Below are 27,020 nucleotides of genomic sequence, written 5' to 3'. Positions count from 1 at the left end.
AATGGCACCCCACTCCAGTACTCTTGCCTGGAAAATCCCATGGATGGAGGAGCCTGGTAGGCTGCAGTCCATGGGGTCGCTAAGAGTCGGGCACAACTGAGCGACTTTACTTTCACTTTTCACTTTCATGCATTGGAGAAGGAAATGGCAACCCACTCCACTGTTCTTGCCTGGAGAATCCCAGTGACAGGGGAGCCTGGTGGGCTGCCGTCTATGGGGTCGCACAGAGTCGGACACGACTGAAGCGACTTAGCAGCAGCAGCAGCAGCAATGAGGCGAGAAGGGGCAGCAGTCAGATTAGTGAGCTGCTGCACTAACCCAAGAAAACAGTAAGTATATATAGGCATATATGTGGAAATCTACTGTCTTCAGGGGGCCTGTTCTCCAGGTTCTTCAGAGTATTTCTCTTAAATGACTAGGGCAAGGAATTCTGGAGATTGGCCAGAGGCTGGGACTGGTTGGGAGCTGGGCATAATCAACCTTAATGTCCATTTTTCTTCTTTGGGTGAGAGAGTTCTTCGTTTTGCATAGAATGGTGGGGAGGATCTGGAGGGAGTTTTAACTCCAGGCTATTTTGAGCCAGGTAACTTTCCTTCAGCTAGAGTCTAGTAGCCCTCACCTGGGTGTATCATCAGAAAACCCTGTGCCTCTCTCCTCTTCTACCTTTTCCTTCATTTATATAGACACAGAGACCAATATGCAGGTTTTTAAAAAATTATTTCCCCAAACTGTGATCATAGCTCTGCGTACATTTCTAAAATTTGATATTTTCCATTAAAATATATATAGGAAAATCCTTCAGTGTGTGCACATACTACTAAAAATAGCTTTTAGCATCCATTGGTATAGATGAGTCATAGTATATTCAGTATATGTCACTGTGGACCATTGAGAGTTTTTTTTTTCCCCATTAAACAATGCTGTGGTAGACTTACCTGCATCTTTATAAATGATAAACTGACAGTTTATCTGCTGTCAGATAAAACCTAATGACAATTTTATCATTGTAGAATAAGTTTTCAGAAGTGGAATTGTTAGTCAAAAGTTATGTATTTTAAAATCTTTAATGAACACAGCTAGATCTGTTTCCAAATAGGTTTAATTAATCTAACTTCTGACTCTTAATAGCATATAAGACTACCCAGTGTGTGCAACTCTTTGCCAGAATTTGATTATAAGTGTTTAAAGCAGCTTTTGCCAACCTGAAAGGTAGAACATATACCATTTTAAGCTGTGTTTCTTTACATAGTTAAGCAGGTTTTTACATGTTTTTAACTAACTTTTCAAACCTTCTGTTTTTCTAGGCTGGCAAGGAAATGGATACATTTGCAAAGATATCAATGAATGCGAGATAAACAATGGTGGCTGTTCTGTGGCTCCACTTGTGGAGTGTACAAATACGCCTGGATCTTACTACTGTCATCCATGTCCACCAGGTGCTACACCATATTTCCTGATACCGTTATAGACACAACGTACATTTGAAAACAGGATCTTGTGTTCCATTGTAAATATGACTTATGTCTAAAGAAGCAAGCTGAATAGTGCAAAAAGTTTGACTTCTGGATCCAGGATACATTAGTATGTGTTATAAGGAAGAAAGAAAAGTTACTTTGTATATCAGTGGAAAATAATAAGCCTTTACCAACTGTGGGATGGCCTCTTGAAATAATGAAGGACTTGACAGGTTTTCTCTGTGGATCACAGATGTATTGTTCACACAGTTTATTAATATAATGGATTCATGAGATGTTTTCCATATAAAGTTTACTAAATACCAGACCTAATGGTAGGCATATCATACATGTGCATTTCCTTTCTCTTCCCGAAAGAAGTCATGACTCCTATTTTCTAATCTAAATTGAGTTACTATCCAAAAAGTTCAGGGAGTTCTAAGGGGCAAACCAAAACCCTGTATGTTTTATTATCATGAAACAGCAGTACTTTGGACTTTCAAAATAATTCAGCTCAAAGCTTTGAAGTCACTGTGATTGAAAAATGTCACTTCCTTAGAGTCAGCGCTTTCTAAGTCTTTCCATATTTTTCATATCTTTTAATTTTAATTTTTGTCATTAGAAACAACCCTGAACATTGTTTCCAAAATTAGGTTCCTAATTCTTGTTGTCCATTTTCTTAACTGTGTAATTTTATTTATGACATATTTTATTTACATTTTCTGTTTTGATGATGGAAGATCTCTGGTTGGTCTGGGTCCTAATATTTGATTCTCAGATTGGAATTCTTCTTCTTGCATGTTGCTGACACTGTTTTTCACTTGCCTTCTCTTCCTCTGCTCAGGGTATCAGGGTGATGGGAGAGTCTGCACGCTCATAGACCGCTGCTCGGTCAATAATGGAGGCTGCCACCCACAGGCATCATGCTCCTCGGCTCTAGGTAATGACTCATCTCTCCCTCTGGTTTGGGGTATTTTAGGATGACCTTCTAAAGCAAATCAACCTTTTAAAATCAAAATCCTCTACTTCCAAAATTCTTACTTTGGTCTTCAAACCAAATATCAATCCATGTTATAAAACTATACAATTGGATTTTTTATGATTTGCTCTAGTTTTTGCAAGTTTTTCCCAAGATAATTAAGCCAGCAGATAGATTCATGACTGTATTCCAGCAGCAAGGAGAAGAGGGGAAAGGAAGAATGTGTCAGTTGTCTCTAAGGACTCCCCTTTCTGGGCCTTTGGCCTGACTGAGTGAGGTGGCTAAGTGTGGCTGCAAGGAAGGTTGGGAAATATAGTCTTTATTCCAGGTGCCCACACCCTCAGTTAAAATAAAGAGTTCCTAAAAAGTAAATAAATAAATAAATAAAGAGTTCCCTACTAAGAAAGGAAAAAATGGATCTAGGGTAAACCTTCAGGATCTGCAATGTTGCATAAAAGCTTCACCTACTAAAACTTTAAAAATACATGCATATTACTAAACTTTTTTTTTTCAAGAATAAATAATTTATTTGCTTATTAACAGTCTGTACAAATATACATTTACCCCCACCCTTGACAATAATGGGTACTACAGTGAGTTTTCATTTTCATCAATTTTATAGGCAAAAATTGCCTTCTCATTATTTTAATTTTGATTAAATCAAAAAACTTTGATTAGTACTAATTAAATAATGAAAAATTTCACATATTTACTAGCCATTTAATTTTTTTAAGGTCCTTTGTTCATCTGCTATCTTACTGATCTGTGAAATTTGATTTTGTACTATGAGGATATTATCTCATTATTTTATATTTTATATATATTTTTCTTGGCATGTGGTTTTTATTTTAATTTTATGGTAGTGTTTTCTATTTAGACGTTTAAGTTTTTTATGTGGTCAAAAAGGTAAATCTTTCATTTTAGCATTTCTCCTCTTAGAATTTGGGCTTCCCTACCAAACTCTTTGAAAGTCAAGTATTGACATATGATCCTTCTTACTTTCATTTATTTTTAATATTAAAATCTTTGATCTTTTCAGGATTTATTTTTATCTACAGCATCAAATAGAAATCTAGTTTGATGTTTTTGTCCAAATAGGTGTCTCCAACTCCATTTATTGAATTATATATCATATCTCATGCTATTTCAAAATACTGCCTTTATTTTACTAACTTGTCACATATATGCACATGTCACATATATCTCACATATGAGAGAATATAAATGTGTATGTATGCACATATTAAATATATATGTATGACTATTTAAGTGTTTGTTAAATGATTAACAGCCTACTGAAGTGGTTTGGAGTTGAATTCTAGAAGATTGCACTTTATTTTTCCCTTGGCTCCACCACGTTCTAGCTATGGGTCTGTGATCAAGGCACTTAATCTCTCTGTGCTTTGTCTTCATCCATAAATGGAGCTTTTATAATGATATGTATTTCTAGGGCTCAGTATGTGTACTGATACCATCATTGCAGGAATGCTCTTTCCTGCTGCCAACCCCTCCTTGATAGGAAACTCCCTTTCCCCTTGCTGGGTCTCACGTTTTTTTTTACACAACTCAGGACTATGACATACGGACTGACAGCACCAGTGTCAATCTGTAAATAAAGTATTGATAATGTGTCCTGTCTTTCTTATTCTTAAGATTAAAAACTAGGGGAAAAAAAGATTCTAAGTCTTTTCACCTCACACTTTGCCTTGTCTGCCCCAGGGTATGTGCAGACTTTGAGGATTCCTTATCTAGACCACAGAGCCTGAGTTTTCTTCCTGGACCTGTACTTACATTTCCATCTCTATTTCCAAACAGGTGTCTTACCTCTCTGCACTTGTCTTCCGGGATATACTGGAAATGGTTATGGGTCAAATGGATGTGTGCAACTCAGTAATATTTGCCTGAGTCAGCCCTGTGTAAACGGACAATGCATTGTGAGTCCTTTGTTCTTCCAAAGGGAACTGAGTGCTGGAGAATAAATTTAGTTCACTTCTGTGCAATATGTTTTCTATGATTTATGAGTTTTAAGGTAATGATTCAAGCTTAAGATAAAGAGTTGTCAATAGCTTTCAGATAAAAGGTGGGTAATGACTTTAGTTCCCAGGAAAAACCAATGAGTTCATTTTTTTCTCTCAGTGATTTACAAAGCAGTAAAACAAAGCCTACAGTTTGACCCGAATACATCTAATTTCTTATTCTTTGGAATTAATATTTAAATGAACTAGTAGTTAGGCTCCTGGAAGATGATTGTGGTTCAACACCTTCCCCTTGAAATATGTAGCATGCTGTTCTTTATTACTTAGGTTGGGTCATGGTTACTGTCTGTCCCTGCATTCTGTGACATGGTGTTTCTTCTTTCCTCAGGAAACAGTCTCTGGTTATGTCTGTAAGTGTGAATCAGGCTGGACTGGTGTCAACTGTACAGAAAACATCAATGAGTGTCTGAGCAACCCCTGTCTGAATGGGGGAACCTGTGTGGACGGCGTTAATGCTTTCAGTTGTGAATGCACACATTTCTGGACTGGATTTCTCTGTCACATTCCCCAGGAAGGTACACTCAACATCTCTTATACCACAGATGCTCACAGTTTAGAAGTGTCATCCTTGAGTCCTGCTGTAGCTTTTCCACGGAACAACCTGCTTTCATGTTCAGTTGCTCAAAGGTTTAGAACTAAGTCTTCCCTTGCAGAAATGGTTTGAAATTCACAAAGTAAGATAAGGCAAATTCAACTTAAGCCATACAAATCTTTTCATAAAAGAAAACATTAATATTTTCCATTTTCATAATGTCCCTTTTGAAAGCAAAATATACTAAGTTATTATAGTTTCTAAGGGAGAGTCTTCTCTATAGCAGCCATTTCATTTCTTTGGAATATTATAGATACTCATGTCACTCTCCTGTTCTAGAATATACAGTGGCTCCCTTTTGCATGTTAAATAAAGATCAAGACTAGGTGGGTTTTTTTTTTTTGGTTGTTTTGTTTGCTTTTTAAATTTAAAATAAAAAAAGTCTTTAGCATACTGAGGAATACAAAAGGAGTATATGTGAAAAATATATATGTATATATCTTATAAATATATAAAAGAGCTTTATGCCCTGAAGGAGTTTAGTTGTGGATAAAGACATTTAAACTTAAAATGATATAAAAGACTAAATTATAGCACAAAGAAGACAACCTTTGGATTCTGCATTTTCGGGTTTTTCAGATTCTCCATTTAGTAGCCACAGTCTCAAGGAAGTAGCTTAATTTCTGAACTTCAGTTTTCTTATTTTTAAAATGGAGAAAACCATGTATACCTCCAAATGCCAAATGAAGGTACTGAAGGTTACTAGATAACATGCAAATCATCTAGTGAAATGAAAGTTAATATTACACTGCAAATGAACCTGGGAGACTGTTTTTCAGTCTTTCTCTACAATCAAGCCTCACCCTAACCATCTAATCTTTTCTTCACTAGTTCCCTAAAAGTATGCCTTTTCAAGCCAGACAGCTTTTCTTATCTCCTGATGCCATGTGCCACCACATTTCTGCTGTGTTCCTTATTTGGAAAATTTATCTCCCCAAACCTCTCCAAAATCCTTCTTTGCTTCCCATCAGAATGTATCTGTCCCCAAGGAAGTCTTCATATTCAGCCTTCTCCATAAACCTCTTCTGAGCTCTCCTCCTGTGCCTCATTCCTCCTGATTTCAATCAGCACATCTACTGAGGCTTTATTGTGTGTTTAGGACTCTGGTAGACCCTGTGGAACAATAAGGAAACAGAAAATAAAATAGTCTCCACCTACTTTGAGCGTTTCTTCCAGTTGAGGAGACAAAGTTGATATGGCAGAGGGGAGACAAGAATTAAAGATAAGAATTAAATTGTGTGGGGTCAGGTGCCACAGACGCAGAGGGAATGAGGGCCAGAGGAAACACTGAGAGGCAGGGAAACTCAGGTGGAGATGAGGACATGTAAGCTGGACTCTGAGCACAAGGTGGGAATTGAGTAGATGTTGAAGGAAGAAGGAAACCGATGAGAAGAAAGAATGGTAGGCTTTTGTCTCCAACATGAATTACTCAGACTCTCTAAAGGCTTCAGGGGCAGAGTGGGAGCTGCCTGGCCTCTTCCTTTCCAACGTCTCTGAAAAGCACAGTTCAACTTCTTTTCCTCTGCAGTGTGTGGAGAGTCCCTCTCGGGGATGAATGGAAGCTTCAGCTTTGTGAGCCCTGATGTTGCTTATGCTCATGACATTAACTGCTTCTGGGTTATCCAAACTGAAGAGGGAAAGGTAAATACAGCGTCTCCCAGCCACTCCTGTGTTTCATTTATATGTATGAATAGGTACTACATGTGTATATTACATTATTTTACATATAATGATAATTCAGCTATCATATATTGAGGACCTTGGGCAAGCTCCGGGAGATGGTGAGGGACAGGGAAGCCTGGCATGCTTCAGTCCATGGGGTCACAAAGAGTCAGACATGACTTGGCAACTGAACAACAAAATATTGAAGACTTTCTAAGTATCAGGCTTTGGGCTAAGTATTTTGTATACCTTTCTCGAAAACTTACACTAGCTCTTTTAGTTGAAGTATTGGTATCCTCATTTGTATAGATGAAATAATGGAAACTATGAGCAGCTAAGTAATTGGAAAAGCTTCTATGCATCCCTGAGAGGGACTCTCCACACACTGCAGAGGAAAAGAAGTTGAACTGTGCACTTTGCAGTGTTTCTAAAAACACTCTTTAGCTGGTAATTGAACTAGTTGGATTTTAAAGCCAAGTTTGTCTTTCAAAGCCTGTGCTTTGTCCAGTACAGACACTTCTTTACATGGGTTGGCTGACAGCAAGTCAGCCATTTGTAAAGTCACATTGTCACCAAACTGGTAGTGATCATTCAATGTTATGTTGATCATTATGCCAAAATAGGGACTGCTGTTAAGATGGTTTCCTTATCCAAGTCTTCTCTGATAGCACACTCTCCAAGTGTGCTATGTTCATTGCTTTACATATGCTTAAGTATTGCATTTTAACTCCCATCACCTCAGTTACCCTTGAGCAGCTGAGACGTCTGTCCAAGGGTATGAGGTCTTTAAGTGGCCTGCAGGGACCTGAACCCAGGCCATTCGACTCCAGTGACTGGACTGCTGGGCAAATGGTCTTCAAATTAAGATCCTAGTCCAAGGTTTTAGTGCTTTTATCTTCAGCATTATTCAGACTTTTCCAAATATTTATTTCTCAACCACCTCATGGACTCATTAAAGTAAAGTTGTATGTCTGACTAGCTGAGGCTTTCCCTTGAAATACTATTAACTTTTCCCAGCAAACTAATGTTGCAGAGGTCATTGTCAAGGTCAGAAATATTTTTTCCCTTGAGCAAGGATTCTTTGGGGTCTGGTGATCCCACAATAGAGTAAACTCCAAAGTTGATCTCCCAGTGGGTATGTTATGTGAATTTCCTTCCTTCCATTTAGTTTTCATGAATTCTGTTTCCTGACATTGAAAACATGTTTCTTTCAAGAAAAAATCATTTTGTGAAAAAATTTTAATTCTTTTCTTGTGAGCTTGTAAAAAAATTTTATGCTGTTTTGATTCTTGTGAATTTTCTTATCCCCATCACAGTTTACATAATGTAGTTTATATAATATTGAAATAAGGATACTTCAATTTATAAACATTTATTTGATTTTCATTGAAATGGCTTCAAGGACAAAAATGATGTAATGTTGGGTAAGAGATGTTAAAAGTACCCTAGCATAGCATTTCAAAAACATCCTGATTCCCTTTTTCATGAGCTGAATGCTGTGGTCATTTAGATCATAAATTAGATTCTTTCAACAATCACCTTCTGATAGTTTGGCTGTTTCAGATGAGGTTGTTGGCACAAAATCTTTCATGTTTCTTTAGTCATATTACTATATTCAGGTCTGCACAGTTTAACATTTTAACTTGGAGACATATTTATATGTTTATTCTCACCTACTTGCATACTCAGAACTCTTCATAGTACCTTTCCCTGATGTCTGCTCTTGGTATTTCTCATCCCTTAATGACATCCAAACACCAAAGATGAATACCCATTATACAAGCCTACATCCTAGGCCATCCATCCAGGCTGGGTATCACTTGAGAGGTTCAGAGACCCCTAATAGCTGAGAAAATAAGAGAAGCGAAAGGCAAAGGAGAAAAGGAAAGATATACCCATCTGAATGCAGAGTTCCAAAGAATAGCAAGAAGAGATAAGAAAGCCTTCCTCAGTGCTCAATGCAAAGAAATAGAGGAAAACAACAGAATGGGAAAGACTAGAGATCTCTTCAAGAAAATTAGAGATATCAAGGGAACATTTCATGCAAAGATGGGAACAATAAAAGACAGAAGAAGTATGGACCTAACAGAAGCAGAAGATATTAAGAAGAGGTGGCAAGAATACACAGAAGAACTATACAAAAAGGATATTAATGATGCAGATAACTACAATGGTTATCACAATGGTAAACCACAATGGTGTGATTGCTCATCTAGAGCTGGACATCTTAGAGTACAAAGTCAAGTAGGCCTTAGGAAGCATCACTATGAACAAAGCTAGTGGAGGTGATGGAATTCCAGTTGAGCTATTTCAAACCCTAAAATGATGCTGTTAAAATGCTGCATTCAATATGCCAGCAAATTTGGAAAACTCAGTAGTGGCCACAGGACAGGAAAAGGTCAGTTTTCATTCCAATCCCAAAGAAAGGCAATGCCAGAGAATGTTCAAACTACCACACATTTGCACTCATTTCATATGCTAGCATAGTAATGCTCAAAATTCTCCAAGCTAAGCTTCAACAGTATGTGAACTGTGAAATTCCAGATGTTCAAGCTGGATTTAGAAAAGGTAGAGGAACCAGCAATCAAATTGCCAATGTCCAATCATAGAAAAAAACAAGAGAATTCCAGAAAAACATCTATTGCTTCCCTGACACACTAAAGCCTTTGATTCACAATAAACTAATATGAAAGTGAAAAGTGAAAGTGAAGTGGCTCAGTCGTGTTCGACCTTCGCAATCCCATGGACTGCAGCCTACCAGGCTCCTCTGTCCATGGGATTTTCCAGGTAAGAGTACTGGAGTGGGTTATCATTGCCTTCTCTGAAACTAATATGAGACCATCTTGTCTGCCTCCTGAGAGGTCTGTGTGCAGGTCAAGAAGCAACAGTTAGAACCACACATGGAACAATGAACTGCTTCCAGATTGGGAAAGGAGTATGTCACTGTATATTGTCACCCTGCTTATTTAACTTATATACAGAGTACATCATGCAAAATGCCTGGCTGGATGAAGGACAAGCTGGAATTAAAATTGCTGGGAGAAATATCAATAACCTCAGATATGCAGGTGACACCACCCTTATGGCAGAAAGTGAAGAACTAAAGAGCCTCTTGATGGAGTTGAAAGAGGAGAGTGAAAAATCTGGTTTAAAAACATTCCAAAAACTAAGATCATGGCATCCAGTCCCATCACTTCATGGCAAATAGATGGGGAAACAATGGAAACAGTGAGAGACTTTCTTTCCTTGGGCTCTAAAATCACTGCAGATGGTGACTGCAGCCATGAAATTAAATGATGCTTGCTCCTTGGAAGAAAAGCTATGACCAACCTAGACAGCATATTAAAAAGCAGAGATGTTACTTTGCCAACAAATATCCATCTAGTCGAAGCTCTGGTTTTTCCAGTAGTCATGTATGGATGTGAGAGTTGGACCATAAAGAAGGCTGACTGCCAGAGAATTGATGCTTTCAAACTGCGATGTTGGAAAACACTTTTGAGAGTTCCTTGGACTGCATGTAGATCAAATCAGTCAACCCTGAAGGAAATCAACCCTGAATATTCATTGGAAGGACTGATGCTGAAGCTGAAACTTCAATACTTTGGCCACCTGATGCAAAGAGCTGACTCATTAGAAAAGACCCTGATGCTGGGAAAGATTGAAGGCAGGAGGAGAAGGGGACAACAGAGGATGAGATGTTTGGATGGCATCACTGACTGAATGCACATGAGTTTGAGCAAACTCTGGGAGATGGTGATGGACAGGAAAGCCTGGTGTGCTGCAGTCCATGGGGTTTCAAAGAATCTGACATGACTGAGCAACTGAGCAACAACAAAGGAATCAGCATCCCTGGGGGTCACTGATGAATTACGAGTAGGCTGCAGGCTATTTATCAGTCAGTTAAATTTAATTCAAGGTAGATAGTCATATTATATGTTATTGATTTGGAAGCACTCTTAGCTATACCTTTGGAGTGACTTTGTTTAATGAACTTTATGATTAATGAAATCTAGGTAAATCTATTTCATTAACCCATTGAACAATAACTTAATGGTTATAATGTTTCAGTTACACAAGGTGAATAAGTTCTAGAGCTCTGCCATACAACATTGTTCCTATAGGTACCAATACAGCATTGTGCACTCAAAATGTAAGAAGGTAGATCACATGCTATGTTCTTACAAGGAAGAGAGAGAGAGGAAAAATGAGAGAGAGAGAGAAGGAAATTGGAAGCTGTTGGTTATGTCTATTATATTGACTCCATTGATGGTGTCACAGGTGTTTGCATATTTGCAAACTTCTCAAACTGTACACATTAAATATGTACAGTTCTTTGTACCTCAGTAAAGCCATTACAAGTCCATCTTGTTAATATTGAGATTTTTGATATTAGCTGAAGTTAAGTCTAAGCAATTTTTAACACGTTTCACTTAATATATAGAATTGCCATACATGTTTGTGGATAACTAGGTAATAGGAAATTATAGATCTGTCTCTTGAAAGGGACTCAACAGAAATGCTTCCAATTAGTAGGAGAAATTCTTTAGAATTAACATAGAAGTGGAAAATAATCTCTCATGACCTTTTTTCTTTTTTCAGGTACTGCGGATCACTTTCACTTTTTTTCAGTTAGAACCCACAAACAACTGTCCACACGAGTTTCTTCAGATTCATGATGGAGATTCCTCTGCAGCACATCAGCTCGGACGATTCTGTGGCTCCAACCCCCCTCATGAGCTCCTCAGTAGTGACAACGCCCTCTATTTTCATCTCTATTCTGAACATTTAAGAAGTGAAAGAGGCTTTACAATAAGATGGGAAACACAGCTACCAGGTAAGTGTAAACATGGAGAGAAATAAAGCAAGCTCTCGAGGCTACATAAATTGTTGATCAGTATTAGACTTTTGGATACATTAGCTGTTTTGAGATCTCAGTTCTATAATTATTTTAAAATTTAAAAAAAAACCCTAAAATGCAGTGGCCTTCCATTTTGTGTTCAGAAATAATAAAATATAGGTGAACTGAAAGAGTTTAAACAGCATGAGTCTTAAAAGGTCCCTTATGAAATTACTAAACAGCATTTTTATAATCTCTACTAGTAAATACTGCAGGAGTGTTACTGAGGACTCTGCCTCTTCCTTCACTTAGTACTTTTCTTTTTTTTATCTTCATGTCATATGATGATGTGTTCCTTTGTGGTTAGCTTGTTTTTGGTGCTCTATTTTTTAAACTTTTTTACTATGAATTTTTTTAACATATAAAAAGGTGAGAACAGCACTCTGAACCTCCAGTTCATTCATCAATAAAGTCGTGAATCTATTTCTGAAATTTCTCATCTTTTCTATTGGTTTATTTATCCTTGTGCCCCATTGGCTTGGTAGTGAAGCTTGAAATCTGGTTGTGTAAAACCTCTAACCTTGTTCTTCAAAAATATGCTAGATCCTTACACATGCAACTTGTTAACTTCCCTCAACAATCTGCTGCTTCAGTTCAAGTCTTGTTGAATCTGTGATGAACGTGGGAAGAAATGACTTCTTAAAAATATTGACCCTGACAATCCATGAACATGGACTATTTCTTTATTTACTTAGTTCCCTTCTAATTAAGCAATGGTTAGTAGATTCCCATGCTTAAGTATTCCACAGCTTTTATTAATTTTTTCCCTAGCTATTTAATATTTTGTTAAATGATATTGTTTTTCTAAATTTTTAAAAATTTGTTTTTAATATATAGAGGTAATCCTGTGTATACTTATTTTAAAATATTTGGTTTTGAACCCAGCTGTATTGCTAATTAACTCATCAATTCTAACCATTTTTCAGTAGAGTCTTTTGGATTTCTATACATACACAGTGATATTATCTGTGAATTTGTTATGTAACCTGTTTTTCTACTTTCTTGCCAATCTTTGTAACTGTTATTTCTCTTCCTTGACTTATTTCTTTGCTTGGCCAGAATTTCTAATATAACAGTGAATGAAAGTGATGGAGTGAGTATCACTGTCTTGTTTCCAACCTCATGGGGAAATGTTCAGTATTCTGCCTTTAAATGTCATGTTTTAGCTGTTCAGTTTTTGTAAATAACTTTTATCACATTAAGGAAGTTCACTCTGAATTGTTATGGCTGGATAACATATGACACACAAATTTATCATTGTGGAGCATTAATCATCTTATTATATTTCTGACTTTGTGGACCAGGAATTTGGAAAGGGCTTAGCATGGCAATAGTCACTTGACCTCTTAAGCAGTTACAATCGGATATTGGCTGGGACTGTAGTCATCTAAAGGCTCAAGGCTGAACATCCAATATGACTCAGTCATTTGGCTAACAATTGGTGCTGGCCTCTGGATGAGAATTCAACCAGGCTGTTGACTTGAATGCCTACCTGTAGCCCCTCTCCTGTGGTGGTCTTAGTTGTGGAAGCCCCTGTAGTGGAACTTCTTTCCAGCATTGGATTCTCTCAGAATATGCATTGCAACAGGACCAGGCAGGTACCGCATAACTGGTACTGACCTTTCCTGAGAGGTCTGCTGCTGCTGCTGCTAAGTCACTTCAGTTGTGTCCGACTCTGTGTGACCCCATAGACGGCAGCCCACCAGGCTCCCCCGTCCCTGGGATTCTCCAGGCAAGGTCATATTGTGTTATTTCTGCTATATTTTCAACTGGCTGAAGCAGTCACAGGAATACCCTGGAGGTCCAGTGGCTAAGAAAGACTGTGCTTTCACTGCTGAGGGTGTGGGTTCAGTCCTTAGTCAGAGAACTAAGATCCCACAAGCTGTGTGGTATGGCCAAAAATAAAAAAGAAAAGAAAAAGAAATTGCTTGAAGCAGTCATAAGCCCACCCATATTCAAGAGGAAGAGCCACAGACCCCACTTCTCGCCAAAGAATTTATGAACATTTTTCAACTATCACCTTTTATTTCTAGCTTATTATGAATGGATGCTAAAACATTAAATACTTTTTCTAAATCTTTTGAGATATGATTTTCTCCTCTGCTTCTGTCATTTTTTCCCTCCCTTCTCTCCGTCTGGATTTCAAATTACACACAGAGGTTTGGGCTTTGTCTCCCATTTCCTGTTGGTTGGTCTGCAGTCTTCCCCTGTGTGTTTTCAGCTTAGGCTTTGGCTAAGGACCCAAGGACACATTTTTTTGGATGCTATTTTCATGCAGCTGCCTTTTCTGTAATACTCTGTTCGCAAGTCCCAGCCACTTTCTTGGCCCAACAACCTGAGTTTCGTTTCTTTCACCAGCAAGAATATTGCTGTTGCTGCTGTTTGGGCCCCACTGCCCTGCACCGCAGGTTGAGAAATGCACACAGGGAGTGTTTGATCAAATTCAGTTTTGTTTTTGCAAAAATGATTACATCAGGAGGTACTTTTCACTTTTCAGAGAACTCTTTGTTTATATCTCTATTCTTTTTAGAAGCTCTTCACATGTTAACGATATTAACTCATTGCATTATATGTTTTCCCTAGCTTTCTATTAATATTTTGCTTTGCTTATGGCACTTTCTTTATTTCTTTTACTTATATGATAATTTTTTTAGATACTAAGTTTTAAAAAAGCTTTTCTTCCTCTGAGCAACTGAGATGTTTTCTCATTAGAAACAGTGAGAATTATGTAACTAAATTTGTTTCACTTTTGGCCTTGGTAGTGAAAATTTTTTTAATAACCTGCATAGTTATATGAGTTTCACAACTTGTATATGTGAAATATCACTTTATTTTACTTTTTTCTAATTTATATTTACTCCAGTCTAGATTTATATCTAGATTTCTGGTTTTTTTTTTCTATTTTTATAGTAACATATGATAGCCACCACGGATGATATGCAGTTTTTGGGGGTTAGCGGAGTATAGTGGAGGTGAGGTGGTAGAGTGGGTTCAGAAAGCCGGATGCCATTCTTCCTCAACTCCATTCCCGGGAAGGTGGTTCAGCACCCATAGATATGTGAATTTCTTCATTTATAAAATGAATGGTCTGTATCTCAGGGTTAAGACTGCTAATCTTCTCAAATGAAGATTACGTAGCACTGAACTTTTCTAATATATAAAATGACCTAGTTTGTTGAAAGACTTAGGGGCTGACAGAAGTTCCAGAAATTTTTAAGAGTTAATGTACAAAAGGGAAGGGTAGGGATAAATTAGGAGATTGGGATCAATAGATATACCCTACTGTATATAAAATAGATAAACAATAAGGACCTACTGTTAAGGCCAGGGAACTATATTCAATATCTTGTAACAACTTATAATGGAAAAAAATCTGAAAAAGAGTATATATATATTTTTTCTGAATCACTTTACTGTTTACCTGAAACTAACATTGTAAATCAACTATACTTTAATAGAGTTAAGGTACAGGAATTATTCTCTTTCAAAGTGAAAAAATAAATCTGTCATCCCATTATTCATCACTCAGACAGTTCAGCCCTGCATTTTAAATCATATCACCATGAAATGGCTAATAAGCATGGAGCTTGATACATGGGTGATTCATTTATTTATCTATTGGTACTCCTGGTTTTATAACTTCATCAAACTGGAAAACAGAAAGTCATGCTTAATTTATGAGGGTGTCCAAAGCTGCACCTAGTTATTTATACAAAGCCTTTCTTCTTGCAGTAAAGGCTATGATAATTCTACATGAATTATAAGTTGCGTACAAATATAAAGTTGTTTTTTCCTCTTATTTCAGAGTGCGGAGGTATGCTGACTGGAACTTACGGTTCTATTAAGTCTCCAGGGTATCCTGGAAAGTATCCTCCAGGAAGAGATTGTGTCTGGAGGGTGATAACTAGTCCTGACCTCCTGATCACATTTACTTTTGGGACCTTGAGCCTGGAGCACCATGATGACTGTAGCAAAGATTATCTTGAGGTAGACCATTGTATTTACTTATTTATATAAAAAATACTTTTATTTATTTATTTAGTTTTGCTGCGCTGGGTCTTCATTTTGTGCGGACTTTCTCTAGTTGCGGAGGGCTGGGGCTGCTCTCCGTTGTGGTGCGTGGGCTTCTCAGTGCGGTGGCTTCTCTTGTTGTGAAGCAGGGGCTCTAGAGCATGGACTCAGTAGTTGTGCCACAGAGGCTTAGTCGCTCCCTGGCATGTGGGATCTTCCTGGACCAGGGATTGAACCTGTTCCCGACGTTGGAAGGCAGATTCTTATCCACTGCACCACCAGAGAAGTCCAACAACTGGATTTAGATAGAATTTATCATGATATGATTAGAACTCAGGGAACTATTATTAGTGATGCCCTTGGATGGCCAAAATTTGTTAGCAATAGTTAGATGTATTTATTCTTCAATAGGTAGCCGATGGACTTCTAGATCTTGCTAACTCCCTATTTTGTCAGCAGTGGAAGTGTGGTGTCCTAACCACTGGACTGCCAGGGAATTCTCAGTAACTCTCCATCCTTAGCTATGCCAGCTTGTTGTTTCTTATGGGTTCCATTTAAATGTGGGAAACAGACTGCCCTGCCTTTCCCTGTCATTTCCCAGAAGCCTAGATTCTTTCCATGGGAAGAGCAGATTTTATGAAATCAACACCCAGGAATGGGTGTCTTCTCCATAGCAGATTCAAATCTTCAGTTGTCTGCTATAAACTTGCCAAGGTGTTTCACAAGTTGACTCTAGGGTTCCATGAAGAAAAATAACCTAATAGCAGTTGTGTTTGGATTGCTGAAGGGTGTGCCTTACTGGCTGTATTGATATTGTCACTGGGAAGAAAGAAGTCACCCTCTATCCCTCCAGTTTATCATTAGTAAAAGATTAAAATATGAAAGAGGAAACATGTTGCATTTGTTATATTCAAATGCTGTAAGCATGTAGGTCTATCAAAAACATGGCTCTCCATTTGTAAACTGAAAAGATCATTGAGAAGATTGAATTCATATGTTGTTCCCATCTTGTTTACCACCATAAGTCTCTGAGTCCCTTGCAGCAGTGATAAAAGATAATATGGTTTCCCAAGTCCATTAGAGAAGAATGGAGCATAATGGAGTTACTGATAAAAATGGAAGTGTATGGCTACCAGACAGGAATCTCCATGAGCTGAAGTCATTAGTAATTTAGCATGTGTAATGGAATCCCTCAGAAGAAATGCAGTAGCCATCATGGTCAACAAAAGAGTCCGAAATGCAGTACTTGGATGCAATCTCAAAAACAACAGAATGATCTCTGTTCGTTTCCAAGGCAAACCATTCAATATCATAGTTATCCAAGTCTATGCCACAACCAGTAACGCTGAAGAAACTGAAGTTGAACGGTTTTATGAATACCTACAAGACCTTTTAGAACTAACATCCAAAAAAGATGTCCTTTTCATTATAGGGGACTGGAATGCAAAAGTAGGAAGTCAAGAAACACCTGGAGTAACAGGCAAATTTGGCCTTGGAATCCGGAATGAAGCAGGGCAAAGACTAATAGAGTTTTGCCAAGAAAATGCACTGGTCATAGCAAACACCCTCTGCCAACAACACAAGAGAAGACTCTACACATGGACATCACCAGATGGCCAACACCAAAATCAGATTGATTATATTCTTTGCAGCCAAAGATGGAGAAGCTCCATACAGTCAACAAAAACAAGACCAGGAGCTGACTGTGGCTCAGATCATGAATTCCTTATTGCCAAATTCAGACTTAAATTGAAGAAAGTAGGGAAAACCGCTAGACCATTCAGGTATGACCTAAATCAAATCCCTTATGATTATACAGTGGAAGTGAAAAATAGATTTAAGGGCCTAGATCTGATAGACAGAGTGCCTGATGAACTATGGAATGAAGTTCGTGACATTGTACAGGAGACAGGGATCAAGACCATCCCCATGGAAAAGAAATGCAAAAAAGCAAAATGGCTGTCTGGGGAGGCCTTACAAATAGCTGTGAAAAGAAGAGAGGCAAAAAGCAAAGGAGAAAAGGAAAGATATAAGCATCTGAATGCAGAGTTCCAAAGAAAGCAAGAAGAGATAAGAAAGCCTTCTTCAGCGATCAATGCAAAGAAATAGAGGAAAACAACAGAATGGGAAAGACCAGAGATCTCTTCAAGAAAATTAGAGATACCAAGGGAACATTTCATGCAAAGATGGCTCGATAAAGGACAGAAATGGTATGGACCTAACAGAAGCGGAAGATATTAAGAAGACGTGGCAAGAATACACAGAAGAACTGTACAAAAAAGATCTTCACGACCCAGATAGTCATGATGATGTGATCACTAATTTAGAGCCAGACATCTTGGAATGTGAAGTCAAGTGGGCCTTAGAAAGCATCACTATGAACAAAGCTAGTGGAGGTGATGGAATTCCAGTTGAGCTGTTTCAAATCCTGAAAGATGATGCTGTGAAAGTGCTGCACTCAATATGCTAGCAAATTTGGAAAACTCAGCAGTAGCCACAGGACTGGAAAAGGTAGGTTTTCATTCCAATTCCAAAGAAAGGCAATGCCAAAGAATGCTCAAACGACCAAACAATTGCACTCATCTCACATGCTAGTAAAGTCATGCTCAAAATTCTCCAAGCCAGACTTCAGCAATACATGAACCGTGAACTCCCTGATGTTCAAGCTGGTTTTAGAAAAGGCAGAGGAACCAGAGATCAAATTGCCAGCATCCGCTGGATCATGGAAAAAGCAAGAGAGTTCCAGAAAAACATCTATTTCTGCTTTATTGACTATGCCAAAGCCTTTGACTGTGTGGATCACAATAAACTGTGATAAATAAATAAAATTCTGAAAGAGATGGGAACACCAGACCACCTAACCTGCCTCTTGAGAAATCTGTATGCAGGTCAGGAAGCAACAGTTAGAACTAGACATGGAACAACAGACTGGTTCCAAATAGGAAAAGGATTACATCAAGGCTGTATATTGTCACCCTGCTTATTTAACTTCTATGCAGAGTACATCATGAGAAATGCTGGACTGGAAAAAACACAAACTGGAATCAAGACTGCCAGGAGAAATATCAATAACCTCAGATATGCAGATCACACCACCCTTATGGGAGAAAGTGAAGAGGAGCTAAAAAGCCTCTTGATGAAAGAGAAGGAGGAGAGTGAAAAAGTTGGCTTAAAGCTCAACATTCAGAAAACGAAGATCATGGCATCCGGTCCCATCACTTCATGGGAAATAGATGGGGAAACAGTAGAAATAGTGTCAGACTTTATTTTTCTGGGCTCCAAAATCACTGCAGATGGTGACTGCAGCCATGAAATTAAAAGACACTTACTCCTTGGAAGAAAAGTTATGACCAACCTAGACAGTATATTCAAAAGCAGAGACATTACTTTGCCGACTAAGGTCCGTCTAGTCAAGGCTATGGTTTTTCCTGTGGTCATGTATGGATGTGAGAGTTGGACTGTGAAGAAGGCTGAGCGCCGAAGAATTGATGCTTTTGAACTGTGGTGTTGGAGAAGACTCTTGAGGGTCCCTTGGACTGCAAGGAGATCCAACCAGTCTATTCTGAAGGAGATCAACCCTGGGATTACTTTGGAAGGAATGATGCTAAAGCTGAAGCTCCAGTACTTTGGCCACCTCATGCGAAGAGTTGACTTATTGGAAAAGACTCTGATGCTGGGAGGGATTGGGGGCAGGAGGAGAAGGGGACAACCGAGGATGAGATGGCTGGACGGCATCATGGACTCGATGGACATCATCATGAGTCTGAGTGAACTCCGGGAGTTGGTGATGGACAGGGAGGCCTGGTGTGCTGCGATTCATGGGGTCGCAAAGAGTCGGACACGACTGAGCGACTGAACTGAACTGAATGGATTTGAAGCCTTTGGGAATGACTGGAAAATCTTGGCAAGATAATCCTGTAGATGTTGACATTAAAGTAAATTTTTTGGAAGTTAATTTCATTATATCCTATTAATATCAAATTAGAGACAGTTTTTTCATTCCTACATGTTAATTCCTGGATATGCATGTAATGGAAAAGACCAATCATTCCAATAATATTGAAATGCCTCTCATTTCTCAAGGAACTAGTTAAATTACTGGAATAAAGTAATGCTGCCCTATAACTTCGCTACCAGTAGAACAAATAATTTGAGTGAACAAGATCGGTCATATTAAAATATGATTTGGTTCATTGGTGCCCTGGTGTTCTGTGCAGTACAGGATTTGCAGTTACAACAGGATCGTAGAATGGCTGGCATGATTATTTAAGAGATTAAGACCCAGCCAGTAAAAAGATTTGCTAAGGTCAGTCATCATTAGTGCAGTTCTTAATTACTATTAAAAGTTTCACTTTTTAAATTCACAAAACTGTTTTTATGTTGCATCTAATCTCACATTACTTCCTTTCCCATGTCTGATCCTCCTGAGTATTTAGACCAAGCTGTGCGTCAGTGGATATTGTTGGCATTCCTTCTTCTTCTGTTTTCTTTGCTTATATTCATTTCTTCTTCTTGATCATTACAAATTTATCATTTCAAAATGAACATCTGGAGAGTTCCCTGGCATCTCAGTGGTTAGGACCTGGTGCTTTTGTTGCAGAGGGTTCATCCCTGGTCCAGGAACTAAGATCCCACAAGCTGCATGGCATAACCATAAATGAATGAATGAGCAATGAAAAGAAACCAAACACCTGAAGTTGGGGGAAACCTAGGAAAGAAAATATTGAAAATTTTTCATGAGACAAATTCAGAGTATACATTTAGCCTCAGAGTTAAAATTCAGAGCGAATGTAAGGCATCTGAATGATGGGAGGAGATTACCTTTCCCTGAACCCCAACTGTGTGCTGGATTCACAGGTGGCAGGAGAACCGCCCAGAGCCATCACTTAAAAGACACAGCAAGAGACACAGATGTATTGGACAGACTTTTGGACTCTGTGGGAGAGGGAGAGGGTGGGATGATTTGGGAGAATGGCATTGAAACATGTATACTATCATGTAAGAAACGAATCACCAGTCTAGGTTTGATACAGGATACAGGATGCTTGGGGCTGGTGCACTGGGATGACCCAGAGAGATGATATGGGGAGGGAAGTGGGAGGGGGGTTCAGGATTGGGAACTCATGTACACCCGTGGCGGATTCATGTCAATGTATGGCAAAACCAATACAGTATTGTAAAGTAAAAAAAAATAAATAAGTCAAAAAAAAAAAAAAAAGATGAGTTTTCTAAAGTTAATGTACAAAATGGCCAGGCTTGTTAAAATCTGACCACTTTGAACGTAATGACTCCTCCTCTTGTTTTAGATTCGAGATGGTCCTTTGCATCAGGACCCTGTTCTTGGGAAATTCTGTACCACTCTCTCTGCACCCCCACTCCAGACTACGGGTCCCTTTGCCAGGATTCATTTCCATTCCGACAACCAGATTAATGACCAAGGGTTTCTTATCACTTACTTGACATCACCTTGTAAGTACCTTGATGACTGGGAGCTTAATATCAACTTGAAGAACAGTGCTATGCTCATAGCTGTTCTGTATTTTACTGTGAGGCTGAGGATGGCTTACGCATACTGATTATGTGTATTTATAAATATTTCTCTCATTGCTACAAATTTCTTTGTTTTCCCAGTGTTCTATTATTAATGCTATAATATTCCTTTGCCCCTAAATTCTGGGATCTGCATTATGGTAAGTATGTGTGAGGCCACTAAAATCAAATAATTCATACATTAGTTCCTTAGCTGTTATTGGGTGCATTGTTGGGAGAAACAAAAGGGAAATGCAGTCTCTCTTGAGATATGTCAGATTTATAGCTATTTTACCTTTAACTGGCATTGATACCTTAAAGCAAACCAACAAAAAAAAACAGTGAAATGCTCCATCATTTTGTTTTTTATTTTAGGTCTGTAGAGGATTTTGTTCTTCACATACATCCTTGTGCCCTGATGAGAATTCACAAGAGAAACACCTTTTAAGTCTCAATATCAGGGAAGATAACAAGAAACATCTTTTCACTAGTCTTCTTTCCTCATTTATTTTGGCTTCAGGCTGAATCTGCTGCTGACTTTCTATAATTTCTGTAGCCCATACCTGTTTTCTGTGCATACCAACTCCCCCCCGCCCCCCCGCCACCAACCATATCTTGCTATTCTATATTCATTATTCCTTTAATCTGTTTAATTTTTCTAGTTATATATTTTATTTTGTTACGTGTGTTTTATAAACTGCCTCAAATCTCTTTGGCATGCAGGAAAGCATAAATGCATTTGAAAAGTAATTTATCTAAGAGAATGTCAGATTGAAAGTTAGATCACACATTTCTATAGCCATTTCTTTAGGCTGTCCCAAAAGTACATGTCAAGCTGAAAAATCTTGTAATGAAAAGTGTAAGTCTGTTCAGGGTGAATAGAGTGGGTGTATGATGGTATGTATGTGTGTATAATTTTTAAAAATTGTGTCTCCTGTCTGTCTGCGTGACCTTTCCCTTCTCTTCTGTGCTCTCTTTAGCGGACCTACAATGTGGAGGGAACTACACAGACCCAGAGGGTCTTCTCTTTGCCGACTTGTCTGGACCTTTCATGCAGGACAGACAATGCATCTACACCATAAAGCAGCCCCCGGGAGAGCAAATACAGGTCAACTTCACCGTCGTGGAGCTGGAAGGCCAAAGTGGCTGTTCTCATAGTTACATTGAGGTAACCTTTGCTACTGAGTGACCCTTAGATAATGTCTGTCAACATTTTTTTATATTCTGTAGAGCCGATGATCTGGATGTTAGGTAGTATAATCCCGTGTCCTGTCCCAGGCTTCCTGAATCAGAACCTCTAGGGAATCAGCTCATCAATCTGTGCTTTAACAGATTCCCCTGCCCCCCAATCCAACCAGCTGATTTTGTTGCAGGCTAAGGTCTAACACCTGTTCTAGAGAATATGAAAGAATTTGCCAAAAATAGATCTACAGATGGTGAAACATAGAATAGCAAAGGACAAAAATGAAAACTGAGACTAGAAATTCATAGTAGTGCTAAATTACAGGCTATTAAGTGTTAGTCACTCAGTCATGTCTGACACTTTGTGTCCCCATGGACTATAGCCCAGCAGGCTCCTCTGTCCATGGAATTCTCCAGATAAGAATACTGGAGTGGGTAGCCATTCCCTTCTCTAAGGGATTTTCCTGACCCAGGGATCAAACCTGGGTTTCCTGCATTGCAGGCAGATTCTTTACTGTCTGAGCCACCAGGGAAGCCCACAAGCTACTAAACTGAGCCCTAATAACCAGGGTGAATGAAAATGAGTAAAACTAATAGCATTTACTAATAGGATACAGAATTCAGAGATTGTACAGGACAGTTTTATATGGGAGGGAACTCACCCCAGAAAAGTAAAAGGATTTGCCTGGGTGAGCTAGATAGTCAGTGGCAGAGAGTTAACTTAAAGCATTGAATAATCTTTGTTTTAGAGTTTAGAGATTTTTTTTCTTCATCAGTTCTGCTTGCCCTCCTACTGAAAACTTTAACTCTGATTTGAATGTGTATAATGGATGTAATAAGAAGACTATCTGAGACAAAAAGGCAGCTTTTGTTTGCCTCATCTGGTATTTCACTTGCTTAACTACTGGTCAAGCCACAAATTAGAGTGTTGAGTAAGAGAAACAAAATACTTTTTGTTGGGTACAATCATTTCCAATAAACTTAGGGAGGCATTGACAATTATGTTTGCCCATGTAAGTTAGACCAATTCACTTTTCCAGGAAAAACCCAAGTAACCTCTTACCATCTTCCTTCCTCCACATGTAGAGAGAGGAAGCATAGCATTCTAGCATAAGATCTAGACTTAACTCAATAATGAACAAGTACATTGACAATGAAACCACAATAATCTATTTTAAATCTAGAAGTTTTAAACTCAGATGGTAAATGTGTATGTTCAGTCAGGTTATGTTTTCTAAAGTCCCACATAAAGTACATCAGAGTTTATCATTATGAGGCAATTTTAGGCATTGTTATATAAATAAAAACTAAATTTCCAACATCTTTTTTTTTTAATTGAAGAATAGTAAAAATAGTTCACACTTAGAGAGTACTTACTGTGCTAGACGCCCTTACTCCCTGGGGGAAGCTTTCTGCAACTGTGATTATCTTCCCATTTGTGGACCACCTATCTGGTGTTATGGGTCTTGACTTATTGCATCTCTGCCATTCCTGCCTGTCTCATTATGGTTCCTTATTTACATATTTGGTTGCAAATCTCTTCTGCTAGTCTTCAGGTTGTTCTCATTGATAGCTGCTCTGAAATAGTTGTAAATTTGGTGTCCCCATTGGAGGAACTGAGCTCTGGGTCTTTCTATTCCACCATCTCCGCCCAACACTGTTAAGTTCTTATTTTAGTTCAGTCTTGTGATGACTGTATACTGAAACTGGTAGTCGCTCAGTTGTGTCCAACTCTTAGCCTGCCAATCTCCTCTATCCATGGAATTCTCCAGGTAAGAATACTGGAGTGGGTAGCCATTCCCTTTTCCAGGTGGACTGAATCCAGGTCTCCTGCATTGCAGGCAGATTCTTTACCATCTGAGCCACTAGTGAAGCCTTGGACAATTCTTTATCTACATACTTGAGTTCCTACTTCTGTAAGATGCCCTGCTTTTCCTCCTACACTTTATAAGGATAAATCAAGGAAATAAATTAAAAAAGAAGCTTGAAGACTTAAAAACATTACAAATGCAAATCTTTCTCAGGTCAGATTTCTGACTCCTGCCTTGAACACATTAGTTCAGAGACATCGGATGAGACCCTTTTATAGTTGGCCACTGAAGTATCAACATTCTAATGTGCACTAATAACCACAGAGTCTTGATCAAATGTCCCTCAAGTGTTGTTGATGGAAAAAATAAAAGAACTTTGTTATCAGAAGGACAGGTCATATACAGTGATTTGAATAATTGAATAGACTTTTCTATATAACCTTGACTGTCCTACAGAAATAGAGCCAATTGATTTATAGAACTTTAGCACCAGCAGGGTCTCAGAAGTCATTTAATAAAAATCCTTAATTTTATAAATGAGAAAATTGAGATCACAAAGGTCAAATGCTGGTTATTGTTGGAACAGGATTTAGCTGTACCTACATGTAGTCGTCTAGACAGATGTATATTGACTTAGATCAAAGTTCTGACCTTTAATCATATCTATCTACTGGGAAAATTTGTGAACTAAGCCCTTTTAGGAAAAGTATATCCAACACTTTTCACATGCTTTAGACAGTGGGTAAAGTGATACTGGAACCAAATTCAAATGACATTATTATGACTCAGTATATCATTCTCCTAAATGCTGGTTTCAGTTTTAAAAAGTGTACCTCAAAATGACATGTTTAATCAAAGGAATAAACAAAGAAGTGTAGTATTTAAGATACATTGCTGATTTGGAGGAAGGATGATTTTGCCATTTATTAACTCTATCTGTGAGAGAGAGAAGGACCACCCCCACCCCCAACATTTTAGAAAGGATGAAGAACAGAAAGGTAATTCTAGATAGGTGTGGGAGAATGATTATAGGAAGTCTTCTTCTGAGTGGGAATCAGTTCAGTTCAGTTCAGTTGCTCAGTCGTGTCTAACTCTCTGTGACCCCATGAATCGCAGCACGCCAGGCCTCCCTGTCCATCACCAACTCCCGGAGTTCACTCAGACTCACGTCCATCAAGTCCGTGATGCCATCCAGCCATCTCATCCTCTGTCGTCCCCTTCTCCTCCTGCCCCCAATCCCTCCCAGCATCAAAGTCTTTTCCAATGAGTCAACTCTTCGCATGAGGTGTGCAAAGTACTGGAGCTTCAGCTTTAGCATCATTCCTTCCAAAGAAATCCCAGGGTTGATCTCCTTCAGAATAGACTGGTTGGATCTCCTTGCAGTCCAAGGGACTCTCAAGAGTCTTCAACACCACAGTTCAAACGCATCAATTCTTCAGCGCTCAGCCTTCTTCACAGTCCAACTCTCACATCCATACATGACCACAGGAAAAACCATAGCCTTGACTAGACGGACCTTAGTCGGCAAAGTAATGTCTCTGCTTTTGAATATACTATCTAGGTTGGTCATAACTTTTCTTCCAAGGAGTAAGCGTCTTTTAATTTCATGGCTGCAGTCACCATCTGCAGTGATTTTGGAGCCCAGAAAAATAAAGTCTGCCACTGTTTCCACTGTTTCCCCATCTATTTCCCATGAAGTGATGGGACCGGATGCCATGATCTTCATTTTCTGAATGTTGAGCTTTAAGCCAACTTTTTAACTCTCCTCTTTCACTTTCATCAAGAGGCTTTTTAGCTCCTCTTCACTCTCTGCCATAAGGGTGGTGTCATCTGCATATCTGAGGTTATTGATATTTCTCCTGGCAGTCTTGATTCCAGCTTGTGTTTCTTCCAGTCCAGCGTTTCTCATGATGTACTCTGCATAGAAGTTAAATAAGCAGGGTGACAATATACAGCCTTGACGTACTCCTTTTCCTATTTGGAACCAGTCTGTTGTTCCATGTCTAGTTCTAACTGTTGCTTCCTGACCTGCATACAGATTTCTCAAGAGACAGATCAGGTGGTCTGGTATTCCCATCTCTTTCAGAATTTTCCACAGTTGATTGTGATCCACACAGTCAAAGGCTTTGGCATAGTCAATAAAGCAGCAATAGATGTTTTTCTGGAACTCTCTTGCTTTTTCCATGAGTGGGAATAGATGCTGGGAAAGATTGAAGGCGGGAGAAGAAGGGGACAACAGAGGATGAGATGGTTGGATGGCATCACTGACTCAATGGACATAAGTTTGAATAAACTCCAGGAGTTGGTGATGGACAGAGAGGCCTGACGGGCTGCAGTTCATGGGGTCACAAAGAGTCAGACACGACTGAGTGACTGAACTGAACTAAACTGAGATGTATTTCTAAGAATCCCAAATCTCATTTTGTAATTCCAGATTTCTTGTTGCCATGTGAATATGTCCTTTAAACGTAGATTAAAATGTCAATCTCTAGTATGCCTCTTTCCCATGTAGTGTGGTTTGGAAAGACTTTGTGTTCAGTAAGAAAGCTCCATAAACATTTATTTGAGAATAAAATTTAACTGCAAAAGATCATAAGTGTGGTATTGCCACATTCAGTATAGCATATCTTTCTTCTTTTTAAAACAAGAAACGCACATTTATATTTTAATTCTTGGACTTATATCACTCTCTCAGCTAAAGTTTCCACTTCTAAACATGTATATTACCCATGGGTAATGTGATGTGGCTCGTAACAAAAGAATAAGTACAGCAAGAATAGATCAACTGTTAGTCCGCCTGTTTTGTTAAGAGAGCTTTTAAATTGCCGAGACTAGTTCAACAAATGTGACAGAACTGTCTTTCCAGA

The 27,020-nt window shown here is 38.6% G+C and overlaps 1 protein-coding gene across 1 annotated transcript in view; it reads left to right on the top strand.

Moving 5' to 3' along the window:
* Positions 1-27,020, top strand: part of CUBN (cubilin) — a 272,488-nt gene that overhangs the window by 17,055 nt on the left and 228,413 nt on the right. The window contains exons 9-17 of the mRNA XM_068987509.1: positions 1,305-1,436; positions 2,299-2,394; positions 4,249-4,367; positions 4,798-4,984; positions 6,590-6,702; positions 11,323-11,557; positions 15,426-15,607; positions 20,938-21,100; positions 22,141-22,328. Of these exons, the coding sequence (XP_068843610.1) occupies positions 1,305-1,436; positions 2,299-2,394; positions 4,249-4,367; positions 4,798-4,984; positions 6,590-6,702; positions 11,323-11,557; positions 15,426-15,607; positions 20,938-21,100; positions 22,141-22,328 (1,415 nt within the window). The remainder of the gene's footprint in view (positions 1-1,304; positions 1,437-2,298; positions 2,395-4,248; positions 4,368-4,797; positions 4,985-6,589; positions 6,703-11,322; positions 11,558-15,425; positions 15,608-20,937; positions 21,101-22,140; positions 22,329-27,020) is intronic.

Source organism: Capricornis sumatraensis, chromosome 15, assembly GCF_032405125.1.
Source record: "Capricornis sumatraensis isolate serow.1 chromosome 15, serow.2, whole genome shotgun sequence".
Classification (NCBI taxonomy): domain Eukaryota; kingdom Metazoa; phylum Chordata; class Mammalia; order Artiodactyla; family Bovidae; genus Capricornis; species Capricornis sumatraensis.
Note: the sequence above shows the minus strand (reverse complement) of the source record. Positions and strands in the feature narration are given on the sequence as shown.